Source organism: Coregonus lavaretus (assembly GCF_964263955.1).
Source record: "Coregonus lavaretus genome assembly, chromosome: 20".
In the NCBI taxonomy this organism is placed as follows: domain Eukaryota; kingdom Metazoa; phylum Chordata; class Actinopteri; order Salmoniformes; family Salmonidae; genus Coregonus; species Coregonus lavaretus.
The window spans coordinates 23,462,765-23,476,287 of record NC_140007.1 but is presented as its reverse complement, the minus strand read 5'-3'; the positions used below and the strand labels follow the sequence as shown (position 1 = coordinate 23,476,287).

The window sequence follows — 13,523 nt, the reverse complement described above, 5'->3', positions numbered from 1 at the left end:
ATTTGAGCTGCAGTGTGTATAAATGTTTCATGTGTGTAGAAGTGTCACTTTACATATTTGAGAGTGTGTGTGTCAGGGCCTGTGACGTGACCTACAGCCAGTAGTCAGAGGAGCAGTGTGAGTGGAGAGTTCCATGCTGTCTAAGGGCCTGCAGCCACCTCAGACACACACACACTCTCTCTCTCTCTCTCTCTCTCTCTCTCTCTCTCTCTCTCTCTCTCTCTCTCTCTCGCTCTGTCTCTCTCGCTCTCGCTCTGTCTCTCTCTCTCTCTGTCACTCTCTCTCTCTCTCTCTCTCTCTCTCTCTCTCTCTCTCTCTCTCTCTCTCTCTGTCGCTCTCTGTCGCTCTCTCGCTCTCTCTCTCTCTCTCTCTCTCTCTCTCTCTCTCTCTCTCTCTGTCTTTCTCTCTCTCTCTCTCTCTCTGTCACTCTCTGTCTCTCTCGCTCTCTCTCTTTCTCTCTCTCTCTCTATGCCAACTGAAACGCACATACACACACCCACCATCCTCATGTCCAATGCAAGTACACACACTCTCGAACCCTAGCTGTGGCCACACTGACAAACCCTAGCTGTGGCCACACTCACCTCAGCCCCATGCTGTCAGAGGTAAATAAGGGTCAACATACTGCAGAGTTCACTGGGGGGACCTGTCTCTCTTTAATGTACTGTCCGCATCCACACTCCAGGCCCCAGGCCCAAATTGGGAATTTCCACCATGAGACTTTCCACCAGTGTTTGGTCTACAGGCTCAGACTTTTGTGTTTCCATCTGAGGCTGGGCCCAAAAAAGAGACTTAGGCCATGCAAGCTTAAATGACAGGAAGATCCATTCCCTTCAACCAAATCTGATACTCATGATCTTACAAAGAAAGGCTATTTTTCTTTACCCAAATATCTTTGACTGCAATGTATGCAAAGGGAAAAATCTAATTTTTTCACTGAAAGCGTAAATGATAAATACCTTTCACAGGCTTTCTTTTTACATGGCTTTTGCCTTTCAGCTAGAGGCTACAGTAAAGGTACAGTAAAGGTCTTATCGTATATTTAGCTTGCTACCTGTGCTAGATGACATTTAGGGGGCACCTGTGATTCATTCCGCCGCACTTAAAATCCAAAAGAGGAAAATCTGTCAAGCAGAGCAAATGTTTTAATGGTAGCCAGGGATCAATGTTGTCAGCGCAGGCATCCTATCTGGAAATGTACGCTTTTTGGTTAATGTCACCCCCTCCCTCTCTCAAAGTCTCTCGTCTCAAGGAGATCGGCGGGAAATCTGATGTGAACAATCCGAAGTAGGCAGAATTTGAGGAAACTGCTTGAAAAACATTGACTTGCTTTCTCTCAAACACACACACATAAACGAGGCCCCTTGTATCTGAAAAACAAATTTGAAAAGTAACCTTGGAAATCAATTAAGCTGTCCCGGGAGCTGTAACATTTCCTCGAGAAAAACCACCTCCCATTTCTCAGCTCCCCCCACACTCACACTGAGTTGGAACTGGCCATTAAAATGCTGCCATATGCAACTAAGGAGCTTTTGTCTTGTGCTCACTCGGTGTGGGCCTATATTTAAAAAATTTAGCTGCAAAGTGCCTTATAGGCTGTCAAAATGTCTTAAGTCTTGTTAAAGAAATGCCACAACTAATTTCACTGTAATGTTATTCATATGGCTGGTGTGAGAGGGGGCATGTCTGAACATCTAAACAGGCCTGCTTTTTAGGTTTCACATTAGGGTGTTATCTTGGAGGCCTTGTCATTGATTGACATTATCTGGCCTGACAGGGCCTCATATCAAGGTTAACCTCATGGACAAAAGCAAAGCGCCACCCGGACACACATACGCCAAGGCCCTCTCCCCTCCTACTTCCTGTCCAGTGTGTGTGTGAGAGAACGAGAGCGAAGGTGTCCAGGCCTCATCTGCGTGTGCTGTGTGCGTGCGTGTATGTTTGTGTGTGCGCGTGTGTATGTCCGTGCACCCGCAGTGGAGATTTCCGCACTCTTAATTGATAACTAATGGAGCGGCTTGCGCTGGGTTTCCCCTAGAGGACAGGCCCTCCTGATGGCAGCGGTAGTGTTGGGGAGGGGGGAAGAGACTGTAGGTGGGGGGCTGTACTGACTTACTCAGCAGTGTGGTGCCGGAACCCGGTAAATTAAATATATCCCCAAAGATAATGACTTGGAGTGACAGACACCAGTCTGTCTGGGGGGCCTCCCTCTCTCCCGACCTCTCCAGCCGCGTGCCCTCGCCGTGGAGAAGAGCCTACACTAACCCCCACCCCCTTCCTCACACACACACACACACACACTCCCCCTCACCCTCTCCCTTCCCACAAGCCTTTGCAACAAAAGCAAAAAAAGATCCCCGTGACTAAAATACAACTCAAGCAGTTAATCTGTACAGATATTAGCTCAAGGGCCCTCGAGTGGCGCACCGAGCCCGAGCCCCCTTCTTCTAGCATATTACCCACACTGCCCCGGTGCGGCTCGCTGTGGTGCCGACCGTCACACAGTACCGCCATGAGGGAGAGCCCGAGTCGTTGCCTCGCCCTCGCCACTTTTGACTTCTTATTCGGTTGTTGGTTTTTATTTAGACTCCCGATTTGTGGTCTAGCTACCTGGAATACAGAGAAATTAAGTATTTATTTGAAACTATAGTGCCAGCTGCTAGGACAAATTCTATGTGCAATTTTAGAAAGGTAGCTGTCAGTCTGCTACGCCATGAGCTGAGGAATCACCCTCTGCGGCAAACTGAATAAAAAGTTAGCTGTTTTGGTTCTTCTTGCCTGTCAGAATGGCTCACGTCACCCACGTTATTTTCCTTGTCTGATAAACCGTTTGGCTCGTCTGTTTTTTGTTCTAGAAAACGTCTGTAATTACCGTTTGTGATCGAGCCAGAGGGCGTATTTGTCCTCCCAAAAATGCAACGTTACTGCCTGATTGCACCCAAGTTCAACGTCTTTCCCTTTCCGTTTGCCCTCAAGATATACATTGTTTTCCGTATCCTTGTCCTGTATCCCAAGAGAGTGTGTGGGTGTGTCGTGACTCGTGCGTGTGTGCGTTTCTGTGTGTGTGTTTCTGTCTGCGTGCATACATGTGTGTATGTGTCTTTGTCTCCCGGCATGTGTATGTGTCTTTGTTTGTGTTTGTGGCAGGCTGGCAGTACAGGGGGACTATGGGGCTCTTAGCTGGGGGGCTGCAGTATGATGGGGGTAGTGCTGCTGTGAAGTCCAAACGGGTCCCTCAAGGTCGTTCCCTAAAAGACAGCACGCAACATGCAAGGTCACATCCTAGACTAAAAGCAATAAGTGCTTTATTGATAGAAAAAAGAGAGCAAGCAAGCAAGCAGATGTGCAACCAACTGATTAATAATAAAATAGATTTGTGAGAGAGCGGGTACCGACAGAAAGAGAAAGAGAGAGAGGAAGAGCGAAAGACAGAGGGCGGGAGGGAGAGCTTTGTCCTGTGTGTGTATGTGTGAGTGCATATGTGTGTGTGAGACTGTATGTGCTTGTGCTTTGTTCATTTTGCTCTATAATAACATTTAGTAAACTCTGGGTGGTCATTGTATTGACCTGTCGTGTATCTTTGGAGTAAAAGATGGATCCTGCAGTGGAATCTAAACAACAAAAAAAATCAATTTGAATCCAGTGGTTAAAAAAAGAACAGAATGTGACAATGTGACACATTAGTGCTCATGGCAGTTTTGCTGGTGCACGACCTTTCCTTTTTAAGGTCATCGCAATGTTTTGCGTAATTTTTTTGCTAAGTGAGTGCTGCCTGAAAGGCCATTGGGAGGCACAGACCTTGTGTTTTCCATTTACACATAGTTCTGTTTGACAAGGAGACAAATATTATGGAGTTTTTCCATGGATCCGCCTTTTGGAACAAAAGTGTCTAACTATTGTTGGATTATGAAAATGAGCTGAGGACAGTAGTGCATACGAGTCATCTCTTTTGCCCCTTTTATCTTTTTTTTCTCTCACTCCCTCTCTCACACACAGTCTGGCAAACCTGCCTAGTGAGTAAAGTTCTTGGCTAGCTGAGTGACTGACTGAGTAAGTGAGTGGCAGATATCAGGTGGGGGGAAAGCTCAGCCCAACGAACCTGTTTCTTCTACGCCAGGACCCCAGAGGAGAAGAATGCTGGGAAAATTCCATCTGCCCTCTCTTCCTCTTCCCCCGGAGTAATCACCCTGTGATCCCCCATCCCCGCCTCACCCCCTCAACCCCTCTGGTACTGCACATCCCCTTCATCCACCTATACCCCCCCCCTACATAAACTTCTCTCTCTCCTGATCTCCCTCTCTCTCTCTCTCTCTCTCTCTCTCTCTCTCTCTCTCTCTCCCTCTCCCTCTCCCTCTCCCTCTCTCTCTCTCTCTCTCTCTCTCTCTCTCTCTCTCTCTCTCTCTCTCTCTCTCTCTCTCTCTCTCTCTCTCTCTCTCTCTCTCTCTCTCTCTCTCTCTCTCTCTCTCCTGCTCTCTTGAATAGTTGGCAATGGCATTGTTTTTAATCATCAGAACCTCCGAAATTATTATTATCGCTTCTGATGCGGCAATTAAAACTTCAGGTCAGAGGCACAACGAGCGGTGATCAGCAGCCGAGCCGAGAAGTTTTAATTAGACGATCAGAACCATTAATGCACAAAAAAAAGGTGTGCGCTGGGAAATTAACGGGAACGTCTTAATCAGGGTTAGTGACTCCGAAGAGGAGTCAAGTGAACAGAGAGCAAAAAACAAATCATTTCCGCACCACTGGGACAAAACTCAATTAAATATGCATGCAGAAAATGGAAATTTGGAGCATCGGCAGCACTGCACTGTTGGGGAAACTGGCAAAATCTCGCGGCGGAGGTCGCAGACCTGCTTATTGTTATTCTTGTGTAATAAAAATTAAAGAGGGGCCAGATGCAGGGGCCAGGTCTGGGTGTTGTGGCGTGTTTGTCCATCAGTGGCTTCTTTCTGCCTGGCTTCCCTGGGCTGCGGCAGCTCACCTTCGGCCGTGCAAAGAGAGAGAGAGAGAGAGAGAGAGAGAGAGAGAGAGAGAGAGAGAGAGAGAGAGAGAGAGAGAGAGAGAGAGAGAGAGAGAGAGAACGCTCTCTTCCTGAAAGCTATAAATTAGCAAAAATAAAAACCAGAGGACTGCATTCAGCCCCCCCCTCACACACACACACACACACCACCCTTGGGGAAACAGAGACACAAAAGGCACACTCAGCCACACACCGGGAGTTCGGGCCTTGTCGATTAATCTGCCTGAGGTTTACAAAGTTATAACTGGTCTTTTTTTCCCAGGAGCTAAAAAACTGAGTTACATATTGAAAAATAATCCCGAGTTGTTCAGTCTTTTCCCATGCCTGTTTTGGATTAATTAAGTTCAGATATTACCAAGGTTTTGTCCCTGTGTCAGTCAAGATGTCAGAACCCAGCAGGAACCTACCAAACTCCTGTGCCAATGTTTGATTATACCTAAGGATGTAAGCTCTAGTTTAACAGGTCATATCTACTCTTCTCAGACTGGTTCTTAAGTATATCCTCCATAGAAATGTACAAGGCAGCATGTAATCCTTTATTTTTCAATACAATACATAGTTGGAGTGAGCCATATCCTTGCCTAGACTTCCTATTGTCCCTTTATAGAACATATTAGCTGTATAGTAGTTAGATTTCTTCCAGTACGGTAGATAAGAAATAAGCCAACATTTTGGTCTCCTCCCCATGTGTAATGTGTACCCCTCTTGTCTGTGTGGCAGAAAGGGGCGGAGACTTGACCCTGCTAATCCAGGCAGCCATTCACACCCCCATGTCCTCTCTCTCTCTGTCTCCCCTCTCTCTGTCTCCCCTCTCTCTGTCTCCTCTCTCTCTCTCTTTCTTGCGCTCTGGCAGCCTTTTTTACAGTCGGCGCACGTACTTGCAAATAATGCACTTCCAACAGCGTTATTAGGATTTGAAACACCACTTGATTGGGCATGATATCATTCTGGCACGTAAACAGAGGGGCTCGGCATCAAAAAGACACAACAAGACACGCCGGGGTTCGGAGAGCTCAGTGCCGAGAGTAGATTTGAACGTGAGCCCTGTATTGCATGTAGTCATCCAGTTCTGAGAAGAAACAGGGCTTACAAATTGCTTTGATGCACATCTTCTTGACTGTCCCAGTACAAATAAGTGGATGCGTTCAAAAATAGTTTCTTGACTTTTTCGTCAGGTTTTGGCCTTATACAGTCAGCGTAGCCCCGTTGTCGCTGCCCTGCACAGTTTCCAGTAAAACTCTTGTCACAGTTACAGTAAACAGTAGGAAACATACGTTTCATTTATTAGTGCTCCGATTCAAGTCTTATTTGTCTTCCCTAGCTCTTAGTGCTTTGTGCGACCGAGGTGTGTGGCTTTGACAATTAGCAGTCTATACTAAAACAGAGGAGAGATACATAAAGTCATGTTTTTCTCCCTGATATTCATTAATGGCAGAGATTGCTTACTGGACTCTTGGGAAGGGGGAGTTGGCCCCAAAGGAAAAAGTTGTTCTTTCATGTAGGTCCCCACTGATTTTATCTCATTGTACGCTATCATGCACACAAACGATTTGAGGCCAGTGTAACCATAGCAATCCCTGTTGTAAGCAGTGGCAAAAGCTGCTGCGTGTGGACAAGTGTTCTCTACACTGAAAAACAGCAAGTTGTACTTTAAAGTCCCCAGGCCACTCCAATCCACAAAGACTCTTAATTTCCAGTTGGATTCCCAATCTCTTCCCATAGATATGTTGGTCTTTTAATAAAGGTCTCCATATGTATTGTATTAATTGCATATTTCTTTGACCATATCTAGTCATTTAAAATGTTCAGAAGATTTAGTGTGAAGTCTGTTGTGCTTCTCAATCAGTAGCAGTTTAGCTCAGGAGTTGAGCTCTATATTGTTGGGGGAAAATGTACATAAATAGTCACTAATGGAAAGAAACAACTCGGCAGGGGTCATTTCCTACAAGGAGCGGGAGATTGCGATGCAAAGGAAATCGGTAGTTAAAGCATGAAATACTGAGCACAGTAAACAGAAAAATGACCTCCACTACAACGCCCAAATGACCTCAATCTTCCTTCGGAGGGGTGTTTCTGAAAAAATACCCGAACATTTATGTCTTCCACTTCCTAATAGTTTTTCCAGCTGATTTTTTCAAAATTGCTGTCCTCTAAAAAGGTGACCTTTTCACCCCGGCCCGCAATTGTCTAACACAAAATTGTACAGTAATGCGCCACTGATATACGGTGAGCTCGAGACTGCACATAATTCCACAAGTCATTGTTTCAAAAGAGGAAGCCCACAATGTAAATAAAGTAACTGAGAAAGCATGTGTGGTGGGCAGCACTGGGTGCATTGTAGTATGTGTCCCAAATGGCTCCCTATTCCCTATATAGTGCACTACTTTTGACCAGGGAACTGGTCAAAAATAGTGCACTATATAGGGAATAGTGTGCCGTTTGGGAAGCAGCCACAATGTATCCTCTAATGAAAAAAAAAGTATTTTATGCGCTGTCCGTGATTTACATAATGCCAGCAATGTCTCACGCATAATTGTGCTTGAGCTTCGCTTTATGGCCGAGATTAAATGAAGAAGCATATACTAGCTCTGACTTTGTGATAAATACTTAATTGAGGGAAAATGTACTTGCTACGACCGTGATATGTGGTTGTCTCACCTAGCTATCTTAAGATGAATTAACTAATTGTAAGTCGCTCTGGATAAGAGCGTCTGCTAAATGACTCAAATGTAAATATAAATATTGTTATACAAAGTTAATTGAAATAGAACTTTGTTTCCTCTCCCATAGCAATATCTTATTTTTTCCTCAACAAAAATAGCATGCCCAGTAAAGTACAATGTATTGATAATGATAGTGACAGACTTTTGAGTGAAGAGAAATACAGCTTCAGGAGTGGTAAAAAGAATACTCCAATTTAAAGTGGATGACACTGCTAAAGATGGCTGAATATTTAATTGAGCTTTGGCCTTCTCTGTTAATACTGAACATTGTTTATGTCAATTGAAACATTGACAACTTTGAAGAGTTGGGCACCAAACTAGCCATGGTGGTCTTTTAAAATGGCAGGAAATAATTCCAAAACTGATTAAGATGATGTAGAGCATATTATTCACTAACCTCTAAGTTTTGCCCATGATATAAGTTATTTACAACATGATAAAGATCTGGACTTGATTTTGAGCCTGGAACATCTGCTCAAGGTGAACTTTGGTGGTTCTTTTCATAAAGTGAAAGGTAACAGTGTGCAGTTCTGCCCTAAAAAGGCAGCTCTTAATATGGAATGCTAGAGGCAGCTGCACATGCTTTAGCCGAGGACATGTTTTAAAGATAGCCCGGGTTAGGTGAAATAATGCCACCCGCTCCTACCCCTAACAGTCACTCTGTCACCGCTATTGTTTAGTGGAGCTTCTTTAGAGAAATAGAGATGATACTGTATCTCTCAGTTTATAACATGTATTTTCACTATGGAAACAATAACAAACATTTTTGGTAAACATACAGTGCATTCGGAAAGTATTCATACGCCTTGACTTTTTCCACATTTTGTTACATCACAGCCTTATTCTAAAATGGATTAAATAGTTTTTTCCCCTCATCAATCTACACACAATATCCCATAATGACAAAGCAAAAACAGGTTTATAGACATTTTTGCAAATGTATTAAAAATAAACTGAAATATAACATTTACATAAGTATTCAGACCCTTTACTCAGTACTTTTTTGAAGCACCTTTGGCAGTGATTACAGCCACGAGTCTTCCTGGGTATGACGCTACAAGTATTTGGGGAATTTCTCCCATTCTTCTCTGCAGATCCTCTCAAGCTCTGTAAGGTTGGATGGGGAGCGTCACTGCACAGCTATTTTCAGGTCTCTCCAGAGATGTTCAATCAGGTTCCAGTCCGGGCTCTGGCTGGGCCACTCAAGGACATTCAGAGACTTGTCCCGAATCCACTCCTGCGTTGTCTTGGCTGTGTGCTTAGGGCCAATGTCCTGTTGGAAGGTGAACCTTCGCCCCAGTCTGAGGTCCTGAGCGCTCTGGAGCAGGTTTTCATCAAGTATCTCTCTGTACTTTGCTCCGTTCATCTTTCTCTCGATCCTGACTAGTCTCCCTGTGCCTGCCGCTGAAAAACATCCCCACAACATGATGCTGCCACCACCATGCTTCACCGTAGTGATGGTGCCAGGTTTCCTCCAGACGTGACACTTGGCATTCAGGCCAAAGAGTTCAATCTTGGTTTCATCAGACCAGAGATTCTTGTTTCTCATGGTCTGAGAGTCCTTTAGGTGCCTTTTGGCAAGCTCCAAGCGGGCTGTCAGGTGCCTTTTACTGAGGAGTGGCCTCCGTCTGGCCACTCTACCATAAAGGCCTGATTGGTGGAGTGCTGCAGAGATGGTTGTCCTTCTGGAAGGTTCTCCCATCTCCACAGAGGAACTCTGTAGTTCTGTCAGAGTGACCATTGGGTTCTTGGTCACTTCCCTGACCAAGGCCCTTCTCCCCCGATTGCTCAGTTTGGCCGGGCTGCCAGCTCTAGGAAGAGTCTTGGTGGTTCCAAACTTCTTCCATTTAAGAATGATGGAGGCCACTGTTTTCTTGGGGACCTTCAATGCTGTAGACATTTTTTGGTACCCTTCTCCCAGATCTGTGCCTCATCACAATCCTGTCTCTTAGCTCTACGAACAATTCCTTCGACCTCATGGCTTGGTTTTTGCTCAGACATGCACTGTCAACTGTGGGACCTTATATAGACAGGTGTGTGCCTTTCCAAATCATGTCCAATTAATGGAATTTACCACAGGTGGACTCCAATCAAGTTGTAGAAACATCTCAAGGATGATCTATGGAAACAGGATGCACCTGAGCGCAATTTCGAGTCTCATAGCAAAGGGTCTGAATACTTATGTAAATAAGGTATTTCTGTTTTTTGTCAACATTTGAAAGGTGCTGGAAACGAAAGCCACAGGCTGCAGCAGTGCAGCCTACTGAGAGCAGAGGAGAGGACCTCTATACCAGGACCTCTGATACCTGGTGGTGTCAGAGGAAGGCCCTAAAAATTGTAAAAGACTCCAGCCACCCAAGTCATAGACTGTTCTCTCTGCTACCACACGGCAAGCGGTACCGGAGCACCAAGTCTAGGTCCAAAAGGCTCCTTAACAGCGTTTACCCCCAAGCCAGAAGACTGCTTAACAGTTAATCAAATGGCTACCCGGACTATTTGCATTGACCCCCTATTTTACGCTGCTGCTAATAGCTGTTTATTATCTATACATAGTCACTTTACCCATACCTACATGTACATATTACCTCAATTACCTCGACTAACCTGTACCCCCGCACATTGACTTGGTACCGGTACCCCCTGTATATAGCCTCGTTATTGTTATTTAATTGTGTTACTTTAAAAAAAAAACTTTAGCTTATGACATTTTTATTCTTTTTTTTTTAGCAAATATTTTCTTAATTAAAAAAATTAAATCTGCATTGTTGGTTAAGGGCTTGTAAGTAAGCATTTCACGGTAAGGTCTACACCTGTTGTATTCGGCAGATTTAAAATTTGATTTGATTTGAGAAGAGTAATGTAAGAGCGAAAGATGGGGCTAGAATTTGCTGGCTAGCTGGCTTAGTTCCGCTAAAACTACTATGAGGGCTGGAAGGTGATGCCGTTGAGGTTGCTAGTTTGCATGGACACCAGGCAACTCTATGTAAAGACCCACTGTAGCGCTAGCAGGGCTAACAGCATAGTGACCCAACGAAAGCATGGACTCTGTTTCTACCCCTTGCCTGTCAGGGTTAAAACTAAGCAGCCCCCCACTCATTGGCAGAACCACAGCCTCTTTTGGTAAAGGGGAAGATTGGAAGATAACATTTCAGGAGGGTCTCTACAGAGCTGTCATGTGAAGGATTATGTAGCTTGTGTACTGGCTGCTTGTAGTACCTTAGGGGGTCCGATACTGATCTGGATGTGGTTTTCCTATTCAGCTCTCAGAGAGTTCTTTCCTTCTTTTTTCTGCAGCAGCTAATACGTTAAAACTCTGACTAAACTGACTGTCAGTGGTTTGGCTAACATATGCCCACTGTATGTATGTATCTATCTCTTTGTCCCTGCAGTCTTGTGATTGCTGTTATTATATAAAAAAAAGGCAGTGCTTTGGGGCTATTTATAGAAGCTGTTAGACTGTTTTTTCCATGGTGAAGCTCAAATAATCACAAGTGAATGACACTTGATCCATGGCACTTTGTTGATGAAGAGAGCTGGCCTATAGCTCTCATCTGATAAACGTGTTCATTGAGGGAAATTATGATGGAATTTGAATAACACAAATATAATTCCATGGTAGAACGTTTGATTATAACATATGATGGTTCTTAAACATATTAATTGACATTTAACCATATTATTTTCTCTCTTTTCTTTTTTTCCAACAGCTGAAAGGACTTTATACACTGAAAAGACCTCAGGAAAATCCAACATGGCCGGCAAAAGGAAAGGTGGCCTAAAACTCAATGCAATCTGTGCCAAGCTGAGCCGTCAGGTGGTGTACGACGGCAGCTCCCAGCATGCTGAGGGAGACCACAGCGTGGCAGAGAACAGCGAGCGCGGGAGCTCCCATTATGACGACAGCGGCGAGCGATTCGAGACCAACTTCCCCGAGGGCCTGAGTCTCGGCCAGAGCCTCGAAGAGGACCAGAAACGGCGCAAGGCCATTGAGAAGTGGGTCAACGGGGAGTATGGGGATGAACCACCACCCTCTGCCCTGGACTGTGGGGAGGAACAGCAGGGACTCAAGCCCAACAGTGGCGAGGACGGACCCCCCGAGGGTGTGTACATGGTACAGCCCAAGGGCTGCAGTGACGAGGAGGACAACGCACTTGACGAGCCCGAACCCATGTTCGACTCCCGGGAAGGCAGTTACCACGACGACAAGGACTCGGAAGACGGGCCTCAAAAGGACGTCTACATGCCGTTGATAAGCGAGCCCCAGAGTCGCCAAGCACCTTTCTCCTCTCCAGGTACAAGGCTCTCTTTCTTTTCTCGTTTTTCTGTTATTTTCTCATCACTCCTCTCAATGAATTCTGTTCTCGCTTTAACTTTAACTGCCCTTCAAAACCTTCTATTCCATTCACTAAAGTGTTAAGGAGCAAAGATATAGTGGGTGGGGGACATAGCCACATCCACAACCTGTCCTGAACCTGTCTCTGGAAAGAGAGACTGTAAGGTTACAATGTGAATTCATGGGTTGCACTTTTCTTCACAATATTGTTTTGAACTGAGTGTTCTACCCACTTGTCAAATAGCACTGATTAATATTTCATCAAAAGTGGCTTGGAAACATGATTACATTTAAAAAGGAGGCAAATAATAAGTAGGAAAACCTTATGTCATCATTGTGATGTTGCTAGATTGACTATAGATGCCATATAACTTAAGCTAGCTAGCTAATATTGAGGGAACAGCACCAAAATCTAGTTAGCTACCGTTAGCATTGCTAGCTATTTTTGACAAACTTTGCTCGCTAATGACAAGATTGTCGTCTCTAAAGTAAACTTGACGACATCATAATGATGGCAAAGTTGCTTCCTACTAATTACTTGCCTACTTTAGCAATGTAATCATATTTCCAAGCCACTAGTATAATTTAGACAAAAGTAATTAGTCCTCGTTCAGAAAGATTGGCCATTAGTCATCAATCGGGCATCAATATGTCTGCGGCGTCTGTAGAACGTTGATAACAATGGCAACGACGCGACCGAGGGACAGAGGTGCAACTCATGAATAGCCAGTGACAGTATTACTCCACAGACAGATGGAACTGACTGACAGGCTATTGGGAAAACAGGAACCTTTGTTTGTGTGTGTGTAGTTACAGTAAGTGAAACAAGAAATTCATCCAGTATTTGGAGTAGGCTTACGCTGTGTAGGCCAAAAGAGGTTGTCAGTCCAAGGCTAAGCTTCATATTACACCCAGAATTACGTTTTGAGTTTTAGATTTTTCCCTAAGCTCACTAAACCTAGTCACTGCCCAAACCCACTATTACATACAGTGGTAGCCTAGTCTGCCTTGGAGGAGTATAGGTCTCCATCGTTGCTGAGGAAAGATTAGCTCTTAGCACTTAAATACAGATAATCGGTTGTCAAATAAAGTCTGAAATAGAATAAGAACCTATTTCTTGCCATCTCCATTGAATTACAGTTGAGGGTACATTATTGTTCATGAACATAACATTTGATGAAAGCAGATATTCTGTAAGTGTATTTGCTTTAATTAATTTATTCATCAATTGATTTGCTGTGCGTTAGTGGCTTACAGCAACAGCCTATTAAATTATCTGTCTCTTTTTACATGATGTTCCTCTGGTATCACTGAGGGACAATCAAATAGATAAGGTGGCATGCACCTTAACGGTTTGTTCTTGATGTGGCAACAGCGATGTGTTAACTGCACAAACAATCTCCAGAGAATGCACCGTTTACAGACTTGAACTTGGAAACCAGAA

The 13,523-nt window shown here is 44.5% G+C and overlaps 1 protein-coding gene across 1 annotated transcript in view; it reads left to right on the top strand.

Moving 5' to 3' along the window:
- casz1 (castor zinc finger 1) overlaps positions 1-13,523 on the top strand; it is a gene marked incomplete at its 5' end in the record, with an annotated part of 166,461 nt that overhangs the window by 116,555 nt on the left and 36,383 nt on the right. The window contains one exon of the mRNA XM_084184373.1: positions 11,454-12,038. Within this exon, the coding sequence (XP_084040499.1) occupies positions 11,454-12,038 (585 nt within the window). The remainder of the gene's footprint in view (positions 1-11,453; positions 12,039-13,523) is intronic.